The sequence below is a fragment of the Bos indicus genome, chromosome 22, assembly GCF_029378745.1.
Source record: "Bos indicus isolate NIAB-ARS_2022 breed Sahiwal x Tharparkar chromosome 22, NIAB-ARS_B.indTharparkar_mat_pri_1.0, whole genome shotgun sequence".
Lineage (NCBI taxonomy): Eukaryota > Metazoa > Chordata > Mammalia > Artiodactyla > Bovidae > Bos > Bos indicus.
The window spans coordinates 701,918-726,943 of NC_091781.1; the positions used below are offsets into that span (position 1 = coordinate 701,918).

At 39.8% G+C, this 25,026-nt stretch overlaps 1 protein-coding gene across 2 annotated transcripts in view; it reads right to left on the reverse strand.

The window, feature by feature from the left end:
* LANCL2 (LanC like glutathione S-transferase 2) overlaps window positions 1–25,026 on the reverse strand; it is an 86,284-nt gene that overhangs the window by 54,930 nt on the left and 6,328 nt on the right. For both annotated transcript variants that reach the window (XM_019984739.2, XM_019984738.2), the window contains exon 2: window positions 4,600–4,717. In XM_019984739.2, coding sequence (XP_019840298.1) covers window positions 4,600–4,717 — 118 coding nt within the window. The remainder of the gene's footprint in view (window positions 1–4,599; window positions 4,718–25,026) is intronic.

The following is a 25,026-nucleotide window of genomic DNA, read 5'->3' on the forward strand; positions in this document are numbered from 1 at the left end:
AGAAACTGAAACTGTAACCAAAAATCTTCCAACAAACAAAAGCTCATGGCCAGATGGCTTCACAGGTGAATTCTACCAAAAATTCAGAGAAGAGCTAACACTTAATCTTGCTCAAACTCTTCTAGAACTCGTTCTACAAGGCCACCATCAACCTCATACCAAAACTAGACAAAGCTGCCACAAGAAAAGAAAATTAAAGGCCAATATCATGGACAAATTCGATGTACAAATCCTCAGCAAAATTCTAGAAAACAGAATCCAACAACACATTAAAAGGTTCATATATCATGATCAAGGGGCGTTTATTCCAGGGAGGCAAGGATTCTTCAGTATCACAAATCAATCAATGTGATATACCCTATTAACATATTGTTAGGGAAAAAAAACTGCATGATCATCTCAACAGATTCACAGCAAGCTTTCAACAAAATTCAACACCCATTTATAAAAAAAAAAAAAAAAAAAAATACTCTCCAGAAAATAGGCATAGATGGAACATACCTCAAAATAATAAAGTCCATATGTGACAAACCTACAGCAAACATTATTCTTAATGGTGAAAAACTGAAAGTTTTAGACGTCTTAGCCGTAGCAATCAGAGGAAAAAAACAAATAAAAGGAATCCAGACTGAAAAAGACATAGGAGAAGTCTCATTGTTTGCAGATGACATGATTCTTTACATAGAAAACCGTAAAGATGTCACAAGAAAATTACTAGAGCTAATCAATGAACATACTAAAGTCACAAGACACAAAATTAATACACTGATATCCCTTGCATTTCTATACACTACCAATGAAAAACCAGAAAGAGAAATTAGGGAAACAATCCCATTCACCATTGAACAAAAAGAATAAAATACCTAGGAATAAACCTACTTAAAGAGACAAAAGACCTGTATGTAAAAAATTGTAAGAAGCTGATGAAAGAAATCAAAGATGACACAACAGATGCAGAGATATACCATGTTCTTGGATTGGAGAATTAATACTGTGAAAATGACAATACTACACAGAGCAATTTACAGATCCAATGCAATCCCTATCAAAATATCAATGGTATTTTCACGGAACTAGAACAGAAAATTTCACAATTTGTATGGAAATACAATTCAGTTCAGTTCAGTCGCTCAGTCGTGTCTGACTCTTTGCAACCCCATGAACTGCAGCACACCAGGCCTCCCTGTCTACCACCAACTCCCAGAGTTTACCCAAACCCATGTCCATCGAGTCAGTGATGCCATCCAACCATCTGATCCTCTGTCATCCCCTTCTCCTCCTGTCCTCAATCCTTCCCAGCATTAGGGTCTTTTCCAATGAGTCAACTCTTCGCATGAGGTGGCCAAAGTATTGCAGTTTCAGCTTCAACATCAGTCCTTCCAATGAACACCCAGGACTGATCTCCTTTAGGATGGACTGATTGGATCTTCTTGCAGTCCAAGGGGCTCTCAAGAGTCTTCTCCAATACCACAGTTGAAAAGCATCAATTACTCTGCACTCAGCTTTCTTCACAGCCCAACTCTCACATCCATAAATGACCACTAGAAAAACCATAGCCTTGACTAGACAGACCTTCGTTGGCAAAGTAATGTCTCTGCTTTTGAATATGCTATCCAGGTTGGTCATAACTTTCCTTCCAAGGAGTAAGCGTCTTTTAATTTCATGGCTGCAATCATCATCTGCAGTGATTTTGGAGCCCAGAAAAATAAAGTCTGACACTGTTTCCACTGTTTCCCCATCTATTTCCATGAAGTGATGGGACCAGAAGCCATGATCTTAGTTTTCTGAATGTTGAGCTTTAATCCAACTTTTTCACTCTCCTCCTTCACTTTCTTCAAGAGGCTTTTTAGTTCCTCTTCACTTTCTGCCGTAAGGGTGGTGTTGTCTACATATCTGAGGCTACTGATATTTCTCCCAGCAATCTTGATTCCAGCTTGTGCTTCTTCCAGCTCATTTCTCATGATGTATTCTGCATATTAGTTAAATAAGCAGGGTGACAATATACAGCTTTGATGTACTCCTTTTCCTATTTGGAAGCAGTTTGTTGTTCCATGTCCAGTTCTAACTGTTGCTTCCTGACCTGCATATAGGTTTCTCAAGAGACAGGTGAGATGATCTGGTATTCCCATCTCTTTAAGAATTTTCCACAGTTTACTGTAATCCACATAGTCAAAGGCTTTGGCATAGTCAATAAAGCAGAAATAGATGTTTTTCTGAAACTCTCTTGCTTTTTCGATGATCCATTGGATGCTGGCAATTTGATCTCTGGTTCCTCTGCCTTTTCTAAAACCTGCTTGAACATCTGGAAGTTCACAGTTCATGTATTGCTGAAGCCTGGCTTGGAGAATTTTGAGCATTACTTTACTAGCATGTGCTGCTGCTGCTAAGTCACTTCAGTCGTGTCCAACTCTGTGCGACCCCATAGACGGCAGCCCACGAGGCTCCCGCCCCTGGGATTCTCCAGGCAAGAACACTGGAGTGGGTTGCCATTTCCTTCTCCAATGCATGAAAGTGAAAAGTGAAAGTGAAGTCGCTCAGTCATGCCCGACTCTTAGCAACCCCATGGACTGCAGCTCACCAGGCTCCTCTGCCCATAGGATTTTCCAGGCAAGAGTACTGGAGTGGGTCGCCAGGGCCTTCTCCGACTAGCATGTGAGAGGACTGCAATTGTGCGGTAGTTTGAGTATTCTTTGGCATTGCCTTTCTTTGGGATTGGAATGAAAACTGACCTTTTCCAGTCCTGTGGCCACTGCTGAGTTTTCCAAATTTGCTGGCATATTGACTGCAGCACTTTCACGGCATCATCTTTCAGGATTTGAAATAGCTCAACTGGAATTCCATCACCTCCACTAGCTTTGTTCGCAGTGATGCTTCATAAGGCCCACTTGACTTCACATTTTAGGATGTCTGGCTCTAGCTGAGTGATCACACCATCGTGATTATCTAGGTCATGAAGATCTTTTTTGTACAGTTCTTCTGTGTATTCTTGCCACCTCTTCTTAGTATCTTCTCCTTCTGTTAGGTCCATACCATTTCCATCCTTTATCAAACCAATCTTTGCATGAAATGTTCCCTTGGTATCTCTAATTTTCTTGAAGAGATCTCTAGTCTTTCCCATTCTGTTGTTTTCCTCTATTTCTTGCACTGATCGCTGAGGAAGGCTTTTTTATCTCTCCGTGCTATTCTTTGGAACTCTGCTTTCAGATGGGAATATCCTTCCTTTTCTCCTTTGCTTTTTGCTTCTCTTCTTTTCAGAGTTATTGGTAATAAAAGACTCCCAATAGCCAAAGCAATCTTGAGAAAGAATGGAGGTGGAGGAATTAACTTTCCTTACTGTGGGCTTTACTGCAAAGCTATAGTCATCAAGACAGTGTGGTACTTGCACCAAAATAGAAATATAGACCAATGGAGCAGGACAGAGACCCCAGAGATAAACCCATGCACCTATGGGCACCTTGTCTGTGATGACAGAGGCAAGAACATACACTGGAGAAAAGAAAGTCTCTTAAATAAACAGTGCTGGGAAAACTGGACAGCTACATGCAAAAGAATGAAACTAGAACACCTCCTAACATCACACACAAAAATAAACTCAAAATGGATTAAAAACTTAAATAGTAAGGCCAGAAACTATAAAACTCTTAGAGGAAAACATAGGCAATACACTTTTTGATGAGATCAATGTAATGGAAATTAAAAAAAAAAAAAACCCACAAAAAAACGCATCATTAAATTTACAAGCTTTCTGCACAGCAAAGGAAACAATAAAGAAGATTAAAAGACAATCCTGAGAATGGGAGAAAATAACAGCAAATGAAATAACTGACAAAAGACTAATCTCCAAAATATATAAGCAGCTCACATAGTTCAATATCAGAAAAACAAAGCCCCATCAAAAATTGGGCAGAAGGCCTAAACAGACATTTCTCCAAAGAAGACATCCAGATGGCCAATAAACACATGCTAATCATTGGAGAAATGCAAATCAAAACTACAATGAGGCATCACCTCACACCAGTCAGAACGGCCAACATCCAAGACTGCAGAAACAATAAATGCTGGAGAGGATGTGGAGAGAAGGGAGCCCTCTCGCACTGTTGGTGGGAATGTAAACTGATACAGTTACTATGGAGAACAGAGATTCCTTAATAAACTAGGAAAACATCTACCATATGAACCAGAAACACCATCACTGGCATATATTTAAGAAAACCGTAATTCAAAAAGACACACGTACCCATGTTCACAGCAGTACTATTTACAACAGCTTAGACAAGGAACCAACTTAGATGTTCATTAACAGAAGAATGGATAAAGAAGATACAGTACATATATACAATAGAATATAATTCAGTCATAAATAAGAATGAATTTGTGTCAGTTTCAGTGAGGTGGATGAATCTAGAGCCTGTTATGCTAGATTTTTTTTTTAATAAACTAAAAAAAATTACAAAGCATATCATCAATGAAGATAGTTCAAAACTTCTTTTTATAAAGTATAAAACATATCATTTTAAAAGAAAAATAATTCAGATCCAAGTCTTACACATCATAATCCAAAAATAAAATGTATCAATTGCTTATATCCCATAGACTTACCTGTCCAACCAGTATAAGCAGAGCAATCATGTGGATCAGCTGTCTTCAGCCCTTCTTCCATTTGCTGTAGAAGATCTTTAATTTTGGTCTGGATCCGTCTTGTGAAGTTATTAATAATCTGACAACCAAAAGAAGACATAATATTAAATTACAGAAGACTACGATAATGTTCAGAGGAGGCAATGGCACCCCACTCCAGTACTCTTGCCTGGAAAATCCCACGGACAGAGGAGCCTGAAAGCCTGCAGTCCATGGGGTCGCTGAGGGTCAGACATGACTGAACGACTTCATTTTCACTTTTCACTTTCACACATTGGAGAAGGAAATGGCAACCCACTCCAGTGTTCTTGCCTGGAGAATCCCAGGGATGGGGGAGCCTGGTGGGCTGCCGTCTCTGGGGTCGCACAGAGTCGGACACAACTGAAGCAACTTAGGAGCAGCAGCAGCAGGATAATGTTGCAGTGGTTGGGAAAATTTCCTGGAGAAGGGAAAAGGTACCCACCCCAGTATTCTGGCATGGAGAATTCCATGGACTATTTAGTCCATGGGGTTGCAAAGAGTTGGACATGACTGAGCAACTTTCACTTCACTTCAGTCTAACAGTCTAAGTTGTAAAAACAAACAGAAATTATAATACCTGGCCCATTTCAATGATTCATTGGTTGGAGCGAGTCTATCTTGTTTTTATGAGGTTAAGTTTTAAAATGAGAGCGTGCCCTATATGGATTCTAAGTAACAAGTAGGATTACAAAAAATAACCTGCAGAAATCAAAGAAAAAAACAAAACAAAAAAAGAGTATAGAGATGGATCTGACTACACAAACATTTTAATTTAAGTTAAAGAACATAAGATGGCTTACAAGTCAATGACAAGGGAGGAATATGTACAGTATAAAACATTATAAATAAAAGTAGGCTATGTAACAATATGGAAATACACATAAAATTATCAACATACCTTACAAAAAGAAAAAATCAAATTGCAAGCATATGCAAACATTTTCAATCACTTAGCAATTAATGAATTGAAAATAAATACAAATACTATCAGATTAACAAATAATAAAATATAAAGTTCCAAGGCTGCTAGGCGCTAAGGAAGCAGATATTCTTACTGAGTGCTGGTGATCTTTCTCAAAGGAAATTTATCAGTAATTCTTAAAAAATTTTATTTATTTATCTATTTATTTTACTGGGTCTTTGTCACTGTGCACAGGCTTTCTCTGGTTGTGGCGAGCAGAAGCTACTCTCTGGTCGCTGTGCACAGGCTCCTCAGAATGGGCTCTAGGGCCCGGTAGTTGTGGCACGCAGGATTACCTGCCCCACAACATGTGGGATCTTCCCTGACCAGAGATGGAACCCTTGTCCTCTGCACTAGCAAGCAGGTTCTTAATCAATGGATCACCAGGGAAATCCCCCATCAATATTCTTAAACATGTAGTTTACAGTGTTGTCCAGATTTTTCTGCCTTTGATGATTTTTAAAAACTCTAGTCACTACATCAATCGCTGAGGTGTAATAGTAATTCTCTTTCTGCCGCCCTTTAGTGTACTTACAGGAGAAGGCAATGGCATCCCACTCCAGTACTCTTGCCTGGAAAATCCCATGGACAGAGGAGCCTGGTAGGCTCCAGTCCATGGGGTCGCTAAGAGTCGGGCACAACTGAGTGACTTCACTTTCACTTTTCATTTTCATGCATTGGAGAAGGAAATGGCAACCCACTCCAGTGTTCTCGCCTGGAGAATCTCAGGGACAGAGGAGCCTAGTGGGCTGCTGTCTATGGGGTTGCACAGAGTTGGACACGACTGAAGCGACTTAGCAGCAGCAGCAGCAGCAGCAGTGTACTTACAGTTCTATTATTTGACACAGACAAATTAGGGCTATTATGTCTTCTTGACAGGCTTTATCATCAAGAAACATCCCTCTGTGAGGCTACAGGGAAGTTACTTTCATGTTACTGGACAGTTAGTGCTTTCAGGCCAAATTTTACTGAAATTTGGGATTCTGGACTAAAAGCAACCTTAGAACTACGTTACAACTGTGAAAGCCCCAGAGAGATTTACTTAAACCTGGAGGGATGTGTGTAGATTTCAAAGGGTATGAGAGTCTGGAGCAGGAAGACACTTCCCAGTCATAGAACTGAAGACAAAGGAGCCTGGTCTTATCACAGAGAGATTTATTTACAGTCCAAAGATTTCACTTTGTGACAAAGGTCCATATAGTCAAAGCTATGGTAGCCTTCCAGTAGTCATGTATGGATGTGAGAGCTGAACAGTAAAAAAGGGTGAGCTCCAAAGAGATGTCTTAGAACTGTGGTGCTGAAGAGAAGACTCTTGAGAGTCCCTTGGACAGTGAGGAGATCAAACCAGTCAATCCTAAAGGAAATCAACCCTGAACATTCATTGGAAGGACTGATGCTGAAGCTGAAGCCCCAATACTTTGGTTACCTGCTTCAAAGAGCCAACTCCTTGGAAAAGACACTGATGCTGGGAAAAACTGAAGGCAGGAGGAAAAAGGGGCAACAGAGGATGAGATGGTTAGATGGCATCACTGACTCAATGTACACGAGTTAGAGCAAACTCCAGGAGAAAGTGAAGGACAGGGAAGTCTAGCATGCTCCAGTACATCATGGGACTGCAAAGAGCTGGACACGACTGAGTGACTGAATAACAACAATGACGATTTTGATATTTCCAACAAAACTCTCTCAGAAAAGGAAGGAGAGACAGTTGTCTTCTTCCCTTTTATAAAAAGCACAGAAAACTTAATTTTTCTTCATTCTTTGCCTATAATACAGACTTTGTCTACGAATCTTTGACCTGGGTTTTGATGACTCAGATGTGAGATTCAGGGAACCACTCACTAGTTACTTTCTTTCTCATAAATAATATAACCTCTTGTGTACTTTCAGGAAAAACTTATATAATAAGTATAAATATTAAAAAACTAAAGAACAAAAATTAGGGATCTATCCACAAATGGAAGAACTTTCGTGTGAGTAGTGGAACCCAGCACCTTACTCCAAGGGACTTACAGCAAACCTGGCCCACTAGAGCATTAGGTAATAAGCAGACAGACTTCAGAACCAGCTGTGAAACCTACAGGAGACTGAGCCAGGTCCAGCCCCTGAGCTATAGTCTGGGAGTACAGGCAGAACAATGACTCAGCAGTCACCTTCAGATGAGACAGCCTTTGTGGAAATCCATATTTCCAGAGGAGAAGTATCAACATTCCTTTTGAGGACAAAGAAAAAAAAAAGTTTGGATGAGCTGGAGTGGATAAGAGGAACAGCTTGTCCCTGCCTGTATCACATAATGTACAGATACAGCATGTGGCTAAATAGACAGCCCATGATTTCTCTCACAGGGGAAAGGGAGAGCCACTGAGTCCAGTTTCTGAAGGGTCAGCCACACTCGTTTGGTATCTAAGTCTGTGCAGGACTCTGCTGAAGGGACTTAATTCTCTCATTTCTCATAATGCATCCAGAGTATCCCAAAGGAAGTCCATGCCTGGGGAGAGGGAGCAAGTCACAGAGTAGCATGTAAGATTCCCAGAGGCCATTAAAGGAATGTAGTTTCTGCTGATGCATTTTGGACTCTATGAGGAAACACGAAAAATCAAGGAGACATGATATCACCAAAAGATCACAATAATCTTCCAGTAAACAAATCTAAAGACAAGAAAATCTACTATTTATACAATAAAGAATTCAAAATAGCTGTTCTAAGGAAACTCAGCTATAAGAAAACACAGAAAGAAAATTCAAAGAAATTAAAAAAAAAAAACACGATGTGATGAAAATGAGAAATTTAACTAAGAAATAAAAATCACTGAAAAAAAAATTCTAGAGTTTAAGACCTGAACAAATGAAATGAAAAATGAAATAGAGAGCATCAAAAGCAGGTAGACCACATAGAAAACAGAATCAGTAAAACAGCTAGGGGGACTTCCTGGTGATCCAATGGTTAAGAATCTGCCTTGCAATGCAAGGGACATGGGCTCGACCCTGCTCAGAGAACTAAGATCCCATATGCCACGGAGTAGCTAACCCCTCACGCCACTAACTACTGAGCCCCTGTGCTCCAGAGCCTGCAGACCACAACTAGAGGGTCTGTGTGCCACAACAAAAGGTCCCACAGGACTCAATGAAGACCCTGCATGCTGCAACAAAGACCTGACACAGCCAGATAAATAAATGAATATTTTTTAAATTCTTTAAAAAAAAAAAAAAAAGATAGGAACTTTGAAAGAACTCAGCCTGAAGAGAAAAAAGAATTAAAAAGTGAAGGAAGTCTGAATAATCTATGAAGACATCCTCAAAAACCCAATATCCAAATCATTAGAGTTCCAGAAGGAAAAATGAGGGAAAACAGGGGCAGAAAACTTATTTAAAGAAATAATGGCTGAGAACTTTCCAAATCTGGAAAGAGATCTGGACATCAAGTTCATGAAGCTAATAAACAGATTGTCCCATTAAGTCAACCCAAAATGTCCTTCTCCAAGACATTTTATTTAAAAAACAGAAAGTATAAAAAATCAAACACAAAAAAGAGAAACTTAAAGACAGCAAGAAAGAAAGAAGACTGTAACCTACAAAGGAACCTCCAATGGGACATCAGTGAATTTCTCAGAAGAACTCTTACAGGCCAGGAGACAGTAGGATGATATATTCAAAGTAATGAGAGAAAAAAACAATCAAAAATAATCCACCTGGGAACTTTCCTGATGGTCCAGCAGTTCCGACCTGTGCTTCCACTGCTGGGAAAACAGTTTTAATCCTGGGTTGGGTAATTAAAATTCTGCATGCTGCTTGGCATGGTCAAAATTTTAAAAATTTTTTTAAATTAAAAAAAAAAAAATACTCCACGTGGCAGAATTATCCTTCAGGGATATAAAGACATTTCCAGACAAAAGATGAGGCAATTCATCATCACTAGACCTACCTAATAAGAACTGCTGAAAGAAGTTCTTCAAGCTGAAATGAAAGGAAGCTAATCAGTAACATGAAAGAAAAAATACACAGATAAATATATGGGCAAACTCAGAACCCTGTAATATGATGTTAACACAATGCTACTTTAAAGATTAGAACAAGAGTATCAAAAGTAAATAAAGTTACTATAATTTGCTAATAAGTCCACAACATAAGAAGGCAAATTATGACATTTAAAAAAACATAAAAGGAGGAAGAGTAAAAGTGGAAAGGTTTTGTATGTGATTCAAGAGATGGGAATACCAGACTACCCGACCTGCCTCTTGAGAAACCTATATGCAGGTCAGGAAGCAACAATTAGAACTGGACATGGAACAACAGACTGGTTCCAAATAAGAAAAGGAGTACGTCAAGGCTGTATATTGTCACCCTGCTTATTTAACTTATATGCAGAGTACATCATGAGAAACGCTGGGCTGGAAGAAGCACAAGCTGGAATCAAGATTGCTGGGAGAAATATCAATAACCTCAGAAATGCAGATGACAACACCCTTATGGCAGAAAGTGAAGAGGAACTAAAAAGGCTCTTGATGAAAATGAAAGAGGAGAGTGAAAAAGTTGGCTTAAAGCTCAACATTCAGAAAACAAAGATCATGGCACCTGGTCCCATCACTTCATGGGAAATAGATGGGGAAACAGTGGAAACAGTGTCAGACTCTATTTTTCTGGGCTCCAAAATCACTGCAGATGGTGACTGCAGCCATGAAATTAAAAGACACTTAGTCCTTGGAAGAAAAGTTATGACCAACCTAGATAGCATATTCAAAAGCAGAGACATTACTTTGCCAACAAAGGTCTGTCTAGTCAAGGCTATGGTTTTTCTAGTGGTCATGTATGGATGTGAGCGTTGGACTGTGAAGAAGGCTGAGCACGGAAGAATTGATGCTTTTGAACTGTGGTGTTGGAGAAGACTCTTGAGAGTCCCTTGGACTGCAAGGAGATCCAACCAGTTCATTCTGAAGGAGATCAGCCCTGGGTGTTCTTTGGAAGGAATGATGCTAAAGCTGAAACTCCAGTACTTTGGCCACCTCATGCGAAGAGTTGACTCATTGGAAAAGACTCTGATGCTGGGAGGGATTGGGGGCAGGAGGAGAAGAGGACGACAGAGGATGAGATGGCTGGATGGCATCACCGACTTGATGGACATGAGTTTGGGTGAACTCTGGGAGATGGTGATGGACAGGGAGGCCTGGCGTGCTGCAATTCACGGGGTCGCAAAGAGTCGGACACGACTAAGCAACTGAACTGAACTGAACTGAAGTTAAGCCATTATCAGAGTAAAATATGACTAGGTAGTTAAGCCATTATCAGAGTAAAATATGACTAGGTATAAGATGTTTTATGTATCTCACGATAACCGCAAAGCAAAGAATTTGACTAGATTCCCAAAAGACAAAGATGGAGAATGAGAAGCATACAACAGTGGGAAACCACCATTTCACAAAGGAACCCAGCAAGAATAAAAAAGGAACAAGAAAACTACAAAATAGCCAAAACACAATTAAAAAGATGGCACTAGGAAGCTCTTGTATTTGTACTCAGTCATTCAGTCATGTCTGACTCTTTGTGACTCTTTAGACTTCAGGCTCCTCTGTCCATGGAATTTTTCAGCCAAGAATATGGGAGTGGGTTGCTATTTCCTCCTCCAGGGGATCTTCCCAGGCATCACACCCAGGTCCCCTGCATTACAGGTGAATTCTTTTCTGCTGATCCATTGAGGAAGCGCAGTAAGCTCTGACATATCCATAATCACTCTAAATATAAGTAGATTAAACTTCTAATCAAAAGGCAAAGAATGGCTAGATGAATTTAAAAAACCAAGATCCAACTATATGCTGCCTACAAAAGACTCACTCTGGCTTTAAGAACACACAGGCTCAAAGTGAAAGGATGGAAAAAGACATTCCACAAGTGGAAACCAGAAGAGAGCAGAGGTAGCTGTATTTATACCAGACAAATGATCTTAAGTAAAAAACAGTCACCTGAGACAATGGTCCTTCTATGAAGGGGTCAATTCTTGAAGAAGACATTACCAATTAGCAATAGTAATACAAATGCACTCAACACCAGAGCAACTAAATATATTAAGCAAATACTAACAAAGCTAAAAGGTGAAACCGACAATAATACAACAGTAATAGGTAACTACAACACCACACTGTCAGTAGGGATAGGTCATGCAGTCAAAAAACCAAGAGAACACTGGACTTGAATCATACATGAGACCAAAGGAACCCAACAGACACATATAAGACATTCAATCTGACAACAGAATACACACTCTTCTCAAGTACACACAGAATATTCTTAGTGGTAGATCAAATGACTGGCCACAAAATAGGTCTTACTATATTAGAAGAGTGCAACCATACTATGTAACTACTGTGCTTGTGTTCAGCTGTGCAGTTGTGTCTGACCCTTTGTGACCCCATGGACCCCAAGGAGCCTACCAGGCTCCTCTGCTCATAGATTTTTCCAGACAAGAACCCTGGAGTGGGTTGCCAATTCCTCCTCCAACTTTTCTGACACTGGCATAAAAATGGAAATCAACAACAAGGGGGAAGTGGAAAATCCACATATATGAGGAATTTAAAGAATATACTCCCAGATGACCAATGCCAAAGAAATCAAAAGGGAAATCAAACAATACCTTGAAACAAATGACAACTGAAACACATTACCAAAACTACAGGATGCTGCAAAAGCAGTTCTAAGAGAGAAGTTTATAATGATAGATACCTATAGGAAGGAAAAAGGAAAATCTTAAATAAATAAATAACCTAGCTTTACACCTCAAAGTGAAATTGTTAGTCACTCAGCCTTGTTCAACTCTTTGCGATCCCATGGACTGCAGCCCGCCAGGCTTCTCTGTCCATGAAATCTCCAGGGAAGAATACTGGAGTGGGTTACCACTTGCTTCTCCAATGGATCTTCCCAACCCAGGAATTGAACCCTGGTCTCCCACATTGAGGGCAGATTTTTTACCATCCAAGCCACCAGGGAGGGAATTAGAAAAAGAATAAACAACTCAAAATTAATAGAAGATAGGAAATAACAAAGATCACAGCAGAAATACATGAGATAGAATCTAGAGAAATAACAGAAAAGATTAACAAAACTAAGAGTTGATTAAAAATAATTTAATTGATAAACCTTTAGCTAAATTAAGAAAAAGAGAAGACAATAAATAAAAACAGAAATGAAAAGATATATTACAAGCGACACCACAGAAACACAGTTGACTCTTGGAAAGCATGGCTCTGAAATGCATGGGTCCACTTATATGCAGAAACTTTTCAGTAGTAAATACTACAGTGCTACAGAGGCCATGGTTGGTTGAATTCAGGGGTGTGAAGGAATCAAGAACATGAAAGGCTGACTATATAAATTATATGCAGATTAACCCCCATGTTGTTCAAGGGTCGACTCTACCAAGTATCACAAGAGACTACTATGAACAGTTATATGCCAACAAAATGGATAACCTAGAAAAATGGATGAATTCCTAGAAACATACAACTAACCAAAGCCAAATCAGGAATAAATAGAAAATATGAGTAGACCAACAATGGATTTGGAGATTGAAATCAGTAATTTAAAACCTCCCCAGAAACAGAATCCCAGAAATATGATGGTTTCACTGGTGAATTGTATAAAACATTTAAAGAATAATTAACACCAATCTTTTCTAAACTTTTCCCAAAAACTGAAGAGGAAGGAAAACTTACAAATGCAAGACCAGCATTACTCTGATTCCTAAGCCAGATAAGGACACTAGTCATAACTAATATCTCTGATGAATATGGATGCAAAAATTCTCAACAAGATGTTAGCAAACTGAATTCAAAAATACACTAAAAGGATCAATCAACAACTTCAGATATGCAGATGGTACCACTTTAACAGCAGAAAGTGAAAAGGAACTAAAGAGCCTCTTGATGAGGGTGAAAGAGGAGAATGAAAAATCTGGCTTGAAACTCAACATTCAAAAAACTAAACTTATGCCATCTGGTCCCAACACTTCATGTCAAATAGACGGGAGGAAAGTGGACAGATTTTATTTTCTTGGGCCCCAAAATCACTACGGATGGTGACTGCAGTCATGAAATTAAAGGACAACTGCTCCATAAAAAGAAAGCTATGACATAGACAGCATGTTAAATAGCAGAGACACCACTTTGCCAACAAAGGTCCACATAGTCAAAGCTGTGGTTTTTCCAAGAGTCATGAATGGATGTGAGAGTTCTATCATAAAGAAAGCTGAGTGCCTCAGAATTGATGCTTTTAAACTGTGGTGCTGGAGAAGATGCTTGAGAGTCTCTTGGACTGCAAGGAGATCAAACCAGTCCATCCTAAAGGAAATCAACCCTGATTGTTCACCGGAAGGACAACACTGAAGCTGAAGCTCCACTACTTTGGCCACCTGATGTGAAGAGCCTACTCTTTGGGAAAGACCCTGATGTGGGGAAAGATTGAGGGCAGGAGAGGATGAGATGGTTGGATGGCATCACTGACTCAATGAACAAGAGTGTGAGTAAACTCAGAGACAGTGAAGGATGGGGAAGCCTGATGTGCTCTGCAGTCCATGGGGTCAAAACAGTTGGACACGACTTAGTGAATGAACAAAAACTACGAGAGAAAACCCTAACGACTCAACCAAAAAACTGATAGAAACAACAAACCAGTAAAGCTGCATGATATAAAATTAACAGGTGGATATCAGTTGGGTTTCTATTGCTGCTGTTCAGTCCCTAAGTCGTTTTGTACTCTTTCTGACCCCATGGACTGTAGCCTGTCAGGCTCCTCTCTCCACGGGGTTCTCTTGGCAAGAATACTGGAGTGGGTTGCCATTTCCTTCTCCAGGGCATCTTCCTGCACCAGTGATTGAACCCGCCTCTCCTGCGAAGGCAGGAGGATTCTTTCACTGAGCCACCAGGGAACACTAACAAGAAACGTCTCAAAAAAGAAATAAAGCAAACAATTTCATCACAATAGCATCAAAAACAAGAAAATACTTAGGAATACATTTTATTATCAAGGAGGTAAAAGAGGTGTATGTTGGAACTGAAAGCTTCTGATGAAAGAAATTGAAGACATTAACAAATGGAAAGATACCCTGTTTCCATGAATCAGAAGAATTAACAGGTATTGTTGTTGTGTGTTAAAGAGGAATAGTTGTCTGATTCTCCATCCAACTGCTTAGTAACTTTTTGACTCCAAGTTAGTCCCTTAAGCCTCCTGTATTTAAACCTTTTAAACCACTTAAACCTTGGGTTTCTACCATTAGTCAAAGAAATGCAAAATAAGTCATAAGAAGAAAAAAAAAAACCTAGAGTTTTATATCTTCATAACCTGATACGGCAGAACCCATAAGGTAGTATCCAGCCCACGTTTATTTCCCACACCTTCTTCCTTATCATCAGAATCCTGATTCTATTCACAGCAGCAACACATCTAAGCCTAGAAGAGCTACTTGCTGTCCCAGACTGCTTATGACCAAGGGCAGCCACAGGACACAGTTTCAACCAGTGAAAGGCAAGTGCACGTCTTCTAGGGCCTCTTGGAAGGTTCTCACACTTCTTGATAAAAGAGAAACACAGAGCTGGTATTCCCTTCTTTTTTCTCCCTTTGTCCAGTTGTAACATTAGACAAGAAATCCAGGACTACAGCCATCTTATACTACAACACAAAAAATATTAAAGAAAGACCAACGTAATTGCAGAAATCCTATCTGATATCTTGAAGAAGGCAATGGCACCCCACTCCAGTACTCTTGCCTGGAAAATCCCAGGGACAGAGGAGCCCATGGGACTGGGCTGCAGTCCATGGGGTCGCTAAGAGTCAGACACGACTGAGCGACTTCACTTCCACTTTTCACTTTCATGCATTGGAGAAGGAAATGGCAACTCACTCCAGTGTTCCTGCCTGGAGAATCCCAGGGACAGGGGAGCCTCGTGGGCTGCCGTCTGTGGGGTCGCACAGAGTTGGACACGACTGAAGCGACTTAGCAGCAGCAGTAGAAGTATCTGATATCTTGTTGAAATGAATCAACACCATCAGTTGCCTACTTCTAGACTTCCTGTTATACAGGAAAAATAATCTGATTAAAATACTTCCAAGTTAAGTCTTCTGTTCATTGTAGCTGAATGTAGGCCTAAGATATTTGTGTATAGTTTTAGCTCTGTCATGATAACTTGATTCCAAAGCAAATGCTTTATTTCTCATAAATGATACTAGAGTATAGTTCTAAGGCTTATGATTATTCACTCTAATTCCTCTTAATACTTGTCAAAATTTTATTGTAAAAATAATTTCTCTGCCTTTGTTTTAAGGTGTCTTGTCTAGTTCCTAATTTTTTAATTTTGTCATAAAAGAGATTTCTAAGTTACATTGGAACCAAAGCCTCAGGAACAAAGAAGAAAATCTGTTATGCTATAACTTTACTTGGAGGAATTTTAATTGGCTCATATCATTTAATAATGGTATTACTATAAAAAGAATTTATTTAATAATTAGTGAGCATTTACCATATGCCTGGCACTCAGCACTCTACATGACATTTGAATTAATCTTTCACATCACTGAATGATTCTCCACTTTCTAGGTGAGAAATCTGAGGCTAGCCCTAGGTCACATGTCAGCAAGAGACCTAACTCCTGGAGCTTAACTAGACTATCTAATCCCAAATTTCCTGGGATCCCCATGCTGAGCCCTTACTATGAAAATCTTTGCTTGATTTTCCATGTACAATTTATCTTTAGATTTGCAAAAGGTTTCCAGTTTTCACTCAATCACACCATATGAATATGACACATATCCACCACAAAGCACAGAAACAGCTTGAGAAGCTAAAGAATTCGGGAGGTTGATTTTTACTAACTACACTGCAATTCACGACCCAGATAATCACAATGGTGTGATCACTCACCTAGAGCCAGACATCCTGGAATGTGAAGTCCAGTGGGCCTCAGGAAGCATCACTATGAACAAAGCTAGTGGAGGTGATGGAATTCCAGTTGAGCTGTTTCAAATCCTGAAAGATGATGCTGTAAAAGTGCTGCACTCAATATGCCACCAAATTTGGAAAACTCAGCAGTGGCCACAGGACTGGAAAAGGTCAGTTTTCATTCCAATCCCAAAGAAAGGCAATGCCAAAGAATGCTCAAACTACCGCACAAAGTAATGCTCAAAATTCTCCAAGCCAGGCTCCAGCAATACGTGAACCGTGAATTTCCAGATGTTCAAGCTGGTTTTAGAAAAGGCAGAAGAACCAAAGATCAAATTGCCAACATCCACTGGATCATAAAAAAAGCAAGAGAGCTCCAGAAAAATATCTATTTCTGCTTTGTTGACTATGCCAAAGACTTTGACTGTGTGGGTCACAATAAACTGTGGAAAATTCTGAAAGAGATGGGAATACCAGACCATCTGACCTGCCTCTTGAGAAACCTGTATGCAAGTCAGGAAGCAACAGTTAGAACTGGACATAGAACAACAGACTGGTTCCAAATAGGAAAAGGAGTATGTCAAGGCTGTATATTATCATCCTGCTTATTTAACTTATATGCAGAGTACATCATGAGAAACACTGGGCTGGAGGAAGCACAGCTGGAATCAAGATTGCTGGGAGAAATATCAATAACCTCAGATATGCGGATGACACCATCCTTATGGCAGAAAGTGAAGAGGAACTAAAAATCCTCTTGATGAAAGTGAAAGAGGAGAGTGAAAAAGTTGGCTTAAAGTTCAACATTCAGAAAACTAAGACCATGGCATCAACTCCCAGTACTTCATGGCAAATAGATGGGAAACAGTGGAAACAGTGGCTGGCTTTATTTTGGGGGGCTCCAAAATCACTGCAGATGGTGATTGCAGCCATGAAATTAAAAGACACTTACTCCTTGGAGAAGGAAATGGCAACCCACTCCAGTACTCTTGCCTAGAAAATTCCATGGATGGAGGAGTCTGGTGGGCTACAGTTCATGGGGTCGCAAAGAGTCGGACATGACTGAGCGACTTCACTTTCTTTCTTTACTCCTTGGAAGGAAAGTTATGACCAACCTAGACAGCATATTGAAAAGCAGAGACATTACTTTGTCAACAAAGGTCTGTCTAGTCAAGGCTATGGTTTTTCCAGTAGTTATGTATGGATGTGAGAGTTGGACTATAAAGAAAGCTGAGCACTGAAGAATTGATGCTTTTGAACTGTGGTGCTGGAGAAGACTCTTGAGAGTCTCTTGGACTGCAAGGAGATCCAACCAGTCCATCCTGAAGGAGATCAGTCCTGGGTGTTCATTGGTAGGACTGATGTTGAAGCTGAAACTCCAGTACTTTGGCCACCTGATGCAAAGAGCTGACTTATTTGAAAAGACCCTGATGCTGAGAAAGATTGAGGGCAGGAGGAGAAGGGGATGACAGAGGATGAGATGGTTGGATGGAATCACTGACTCGATGGACATGGGTTTAGGTGGACTCCGGGAGTTGGTGATGGACAGGGAGGCCTGGCATGCTGTGGTTCATGGGGTCGCAAAGAGTCAGACAGGACTGAGTGACTGAACGGAACTGAACTGAACACAGCAATTAGCAAGAAAATATTCTTGTCCCCCACACTAGGCAATTTTCCCAAACAGTGATACCCCAGAATGTTATAAAGCAAAACTACATTGGTTATTTCTAAAATAATTATATTTTCTGTATTTTTTATAAAAATTCTTTGAGGAAATACAATATAAAATATTGTAAAATATAAAAATACAGAAATCTTTAAAAAAAATGAGAATAAGAGTTGAAAGTCTTAAAATAGGTGTTTAATATGCACATATAAATAACTCCTAAAGCAAAACGTAATGTTTTCAACAGGTATTTGTGAACAAAACCTCCGAGTTTGAATAATGCACCAGGAAAGCTTATGAATAAAATAATTTCTTACATTCCTCATATATGTAGGCACTTGTGACACTTATCTAATTCTATCCTGACAGCTTTGTAACAACATTATTATCCCCATGTTATGCACAGAGAAACTAAAGCTAACAATGAGTCGCCTGCATTTTTAAAGACAATAAAATTGGCTTTTTAATCGACATTTTGTTTATTTGATATACAGACATTATACACATCAATATATGGGCAAATGTACAGATACCAGTAAATACAAGTGCATATATGCCGTGCTAGGCTTTGCTTAAGGACTTCCCTGGTGGCTCAGACGGTAAAGCATCTGTCTACAATGCGGGAGACCCGGGTTCAATCCCTGGGTCGGGAAGATCCTCTGGAGAAGGAAATGGCAATCCACTCCAGTACTATTGCCTGGAAAATACCATGGACAGAGGAGCCTGGTAGGCTATTATAGTCCATGGGGTGGCAAAGAGTCGGACACGACTGAGCGACTTCACTTACTTACTTACTTAGGCTTTGCTTAGTCGCTCAGTCATGTCTAACTCCTCACAACCCCATTGACTGCAGCCCATCGGGCTCCTCTGTCCATGGGGATTCTCCAGGCAAGAATATTGGAGTGGGTTGCCATGCCCTCCTCCAAGGGATCTTCCCAACCCAGGGATCGAACCAGGTCTCCTGCACTGCAGGAGGATTCTTTACTGTCTGAGCCACCAGGGAAGCCCACAGGTATAAGAATATATATGCAAATACATAGACATCAGCAAGCAATTCTTTGATAGGAAAGGTTTTAATAAACCTTCTTCCTTCAGTGCACAGGTGGAGGAAAGTGCATTTCGTAATCTCAGATCTCCCAGGGGAAGATGCTCTGTGACAGCTCACACATATGAAGTAGGTGCGCTTGTTTTCTAACATTCTATTTTCAAACAAAAATGAATATCAAAAGTACCCCAATCATTACCTCAAAGTGAATTACTAAAGGAGAAAAGGGGACGTATTTGTTTTGTGTCATAAAAATTAACCTGATAATCTTCTGTGTATATACTTTCTAGGGCAAGGGTTCCCAACCTCTGGGATTTAATGCCTGATAACCTGAGGTAGAGCTGATGCAATAAAAATAGAAATAAAGTGCATAATAAATATAATGCACTTGATTCATCCTCCAAACTATACCCTCCATCGTCTTGGTCCATTGAAAAAATGACTTTCATGAAACTGGTCCCTAGCACCAAAAAGGTTGGGGACCACTTCTCTAGGGGATATACGTCTTATCCACGAAAATGTTTATAATTGCAATGAAGAACCAAGGTCAACTGCTTAGTGATGTATATTAATAAACTGATTATAAGGGCTCAAAGCATATATAATTATAACTAACACAGTGGGACTTTGGGGTCAAATTATATTTATTTTTGGAAAACTCAGTTTGTTGTATTCAAATCTAATCCAGCAAAATTTGCTCAAGATCTACTCTGGCCCTAGCAGACTCCAAAGGTGGTCTTACAGCGTATAGGCCTCACCTGGGACACGGATAAAGTATATTACAGTCTTTTATTATCTTAGAGGATTGTTGAGAGGACCTAAATCATGACTCAAATAATATTCTTGATACACAAGAAACTTTAAAAGTAAAATGATACTATTAAATAATATATAAAATAATTCTAATAAACAATAAAAGTTTTTTATTTCAGTACATTTATTCCTCATTCTATTGAAGAATATTCACTGAGTATCTATTATGTATTAGGTTCAATATCATTTTTTTTATAATAATCATAATTCAAGCACAGATAAGAAAAAATTCCTATCTGAAAGAGTAAAGTCAAGTGGGGAAGAGAAATGAAAATGCATGGTTAAGTCCTCCCTAACCATGGATTAAACATTCTGTTTAGTCCATTATATCTGAGGTTATTGATATTTCTCCCGGCAATCTTGATTCCAGCTTGTGTTTCTTCCAGTCCAGCGTTTCTCATGATGTACTCTGCATATAAGTTAAATAAGCAGGGTGATAATATACAGCCTTGACATACTCCTTTTCCTATTTGGAACCAGTCTGTTGTTCCATGTCCAGTTCTAACTGTTGCTTCCTGACCTGCATACAGATTTCTCAAGAGGCAGGTCAGGTGGTCTGGTATTCCCATCTCTTTCAGAATTTTCCACAGTTTATTGTGATCCACACAGTCAAGGGCTTTGGCATAGTCAATAAAGCAGAAATAGATGTTTTTCTAGAGCTCTCTTGCTTTTTTGATGATCCAGCGGATGTTGGCAATTTGATCTCTGGTTCCTCTGCCTTTTCTGAAACCAGCTTGAACATCAGGAAGTTCACGGTTCACGTATTGCTGAAGCCTGGCTTGGAGAATTTTAAGCATTACTTTACTAGCATGTGAGAGGAGTGCAACTGTATGGTAGTTTGAGCATTCTTTGGCATTGCCTTTCTTTGGGATTGGAATGAAAATTGACCTGTGGCCACTGCTGAGTTTTCCAAATTTGGTGGCATATTGAGTGCAGCACTTTTACAGCATCATCTTTCAGGATTTGAAATAGCTCAAGTGGAATTCCATCACCTCCACTAGCTTTGTTTGTAGTGATGCTTCCTAAGGCCCAAACATTCCAAGATGTCTGAATCTAGGTCAGTGATCACACCATCGTGATTATCTGGGTCATGAAGATCTTTTTTGTACAGTTCTTCTGTGTATTCCTGCCACGTCTCCTTAATATCTTCTGCTTCTGTTAGGTCCATACCATTTCTGTCCTTTATCGAGTCCATCTTTGCATGATATGTTCCCTTGGTATCTCTAATTTTCTTGAAGAGATCTCTAGTCTTTTTCATTCTGTTGTTTTCCTCTATTTCTTTGCATTGATTGCTGAGGAAGGCTTTTTTATCTCTCTGTGCTGTTCTTTGGAACTCTCATTCAGATGCTTGTATCTTTCCTTTTCTCCTTTGCTTTTTGCTTCTCTTCTTTTCACAGCTATTTGTAAGGCCTCCCCAGACAGCCATTTTGCGTTTTTGCATTTCTTTTCCATGGGGATGGTCTTGATCCCTGTCTCCTGCACAATGTCACGAACCTCATTCCATAGTTCATCAGGCACTCTATCAGATCTAGGCCCTTAAGTCTATTTCTCACGTCCACTGTATAATCATAAGGGATTTGATTTAGGTCATACCTGAATGGTCTAGTGCTTTTCCCTACTTTCTTCAATTTAAGTCTGAATTTGGTAATAAGGAGTTCAAGCCTCTTGATGAAAGTGAAAGTGGAGAGTGAAAAAGTTGGCTTAAAGCTCAACATTCAGAAAACGAAGATCAGGGCATCCAGTCCCATCACTTCATGGGAAATAGATGGGGAAACAGTGGAAACAGTGTCAAACTTTATTTTTTTGGGCTCCAAAATCACTGCAGATGGTGACTGCAGCCATGAAATTAAAAGACACTTACTCCTTGGAAGGAAAGTTATGACCAACCTAGATAGCATATTCAAAAGCAGAGACATTACTTTGCCAACAAAGGTGCGTCTAGTCAAGGCTATGGTTCTTCCAGTGGTCATGTATGGATTGTGAGAGTTGGACTGTGAAGAAAGCTGAGCGCTGAAGAATTGATGCTTTTGAACTGTGGTGTTGGAGAAGACTCTTGAGAGTCCCTTGGACTGCAAGGAGATCCAACCAGTCCATTCTGAAGGAGATCAGCCCTGGGATTTCTTTGGAGGGAATGATGCTGAAGCTGAAACTCCAGTACTTTGGCCACCTCATGTGAAGAGTTGACTCATTGGAAAAGACTCTGATGCTGGGAGGGATTGGGGGCAGGAGGAGAAGGGGACGACAGAGGATGAGATGGCTGGATGGCATCACTGACTCGATGGACATGAGTCTGAGTGAACTCCGGGAGTTGGTGATGGACAGGGAGGCCTGGTCTGCTGCGATTCATGGGGTCGCAAAGAGTCAGACACGACTGTGCAACTGAACTGAACTGAACTGACTTAGTCCATTAAGCCTCCCATTGAGGGCTCAAGCTCAAACATACAAATCTGAAGATCCATTTAATGATACACAACAATCTTCGATTTTTCTGTGGCCCGAATAAAAACAGCATGAGTTGACAGAACTGTGGACAGAGTTTAGCTGACTTTTCAACATCTGGTAATCCTTTTTCACCTTCACCACCACGCGCAGGGGTGTTAGTATCCCCATTGTGGAGATGATGTGAGGAAAGTATGTTATAGAATTTGAAAATCTGAGAACTGTTGACAATCTGAGAACACACCTATAAGAATACTGCATGTTTGGCTGTATCTTCCTCAGAAGAAAAATGCAAAAGAGTAAGCGTTTGTCTAAGAAGGAAAAAGTAAAGGATATGCAGAATTTTTTTTATTCCAGTAAAGATAAACTTTTAAGAAATTTTTCATTATCACATTTTATGCTACAGTAACGAAAAACAGGATATATAATAATGGTAGTATCTATTGTTAACTGAACTCAAACTACTTACCTATGTATTAATATTAGTAACTACGTGTAACAAGGTACTGTAAATAATTGTATCAATATCAAGTACCACTTTTGAGTGCTCTAAAGGTATTAACTCTAAGCTAAAGAGGAACAGGTTATATCACAACTATTACATAAACTTTCAACCAATATAATATATTATCACAATATTATACTAAGAACTTCAATTACCTTTTCAACTTAACCTTTTACTACAAGCTGATGACATTATCCTATATTATCCTATTATCCTATATTAATGGGCATCATTCTAAGTGTTTATATGCATTAACTAATTAAATAGTCATAACCTATGAGGAATGTACTATCATTGCCCAAATTACTTGTTCAAGGTCTACGCTAGTAACAGGCTTCCCAGGTGGCCCTGTGGTAAAGAACCCACCTGCCTATGCAGGAGACATAAGAGAGGCAGTTCGATCCCTGAGTCAGGTAGATCCCCTGGAGAAGGAAAAGGCTACCCACTGCAGTATTCTTGCCTGGAGAATCCCATGGACAGAAGAGCCTGGTGGGGCTACAGTTCATAGGTTTGCAAAGAGTCGGACACAACTGAAGAGACTCAGCACACAGCACGCAGCATCGCTAATAAGTGGCAGAAATGTAGGAGTCAAACCTAGGTCAATTCAAGTTCTTATGTCAAGTGCTCTTACTTCACATGTTGTTCCCAACTGATGGGAAATGTTGATTTGCAGTATCTTCTAGTCCCCTGTAAATAATCTTTCAATTCTACTTGTATGTCATTATCTTTCCACATCACAAACTGAAAACTAGCTGGAGGAAAGGCTGATGTTTTGGGTCCAAAAATCTCACTCTGAAGAGAAACGCCCATATTAGCTTATTTGAATGAAGAAAAAATAATTATAATTTCTGGGCAACTGAAAACTGCTATTTTCTTAGGTTTCCGTGATATATTGTGACACTGAACAAATTCTGAAATGAAAAGAGCACACTTTTAAACAAAAATATAGAAAATTAAGTGAAGAAGTAAAAAATGAAGCATCTCCAACAGTTCAAGATAATGCCAAGTTATAGAAGACAAGTAAAAATTCTGTTAATCTTCATTTCTGTATTTTAAAACTTTTAAAATCCTTAGGACCCATCAAGTCCTTCAGAATGGGCTCCAGCCTGCCTTTGCATCCTGGTTACCACGCAGTGTTACTCACGCTCCCTCCTCAGCAGTTAGATTGTATTCCCCTCTCCCTTCACTCAGTACTCCCTCAGCCTGGCAGAGGCCATTTATTTTCAGATTCATTAGACTGAGGCAGCTCTGAAGCCGTAGCAATTTAATTCAGCAAACCAAAACCTAAGCCTGTAGGTGCCTCAAGGTTATGAAATCCAAACACCAAGGACAACCAACCACAGACAGACAACTTGGCTTTAAGTCACAGCCAATCAAGAAGGTCCTTGCTTTGCTTCCACACTTTTCTATACAGTTGACCCTTAAACTAGACAGGTTTGAACTGCTCAGGTCCACCTGCACATTTTTTCAACAGTAAATACTACAGTACCACACAATTGCTGGTTGGCTAAAGCCACAGATAAGGAACCATTGATAGGGAAGAATTTCGATACAGAGGAACCACCTATTTGGAATTAAGTTACGGGGACATTCAACTGTTCATAGGGTCAGTGCCCCTAATCCCACACTGTTCCCCTGGCTCCTGTCAGAAAAGTGCTCCTAACCACTTTCACTTTGGTGTTTCCTGATCCAAATCAATTTGTGCTCCCTTAACTCTCAGCATTTGCAATATGCCTCAGTTTATCTTTTAACAGTTCCACTGTCAGAAGGAGATCCTTGACAACCCCCAGGAGGTCCTCTCACTAAGACAGACCAAGTTTAATGAGATGACTTATTTTGCGAACAAATTAGCCTTACTACGATTATCTTAAATAGAAATGATGCTGATTGCAGAAAAAAAAAAATTTACCACTGCTGTTCAGTCACTAAGTCATATCAGACTCTTTGCAATCCCGTGGACTACATAAAGCACATCAGGCTTCACTGTCCTTCACTATCTCCCAGAGTTTGCTCACATTCA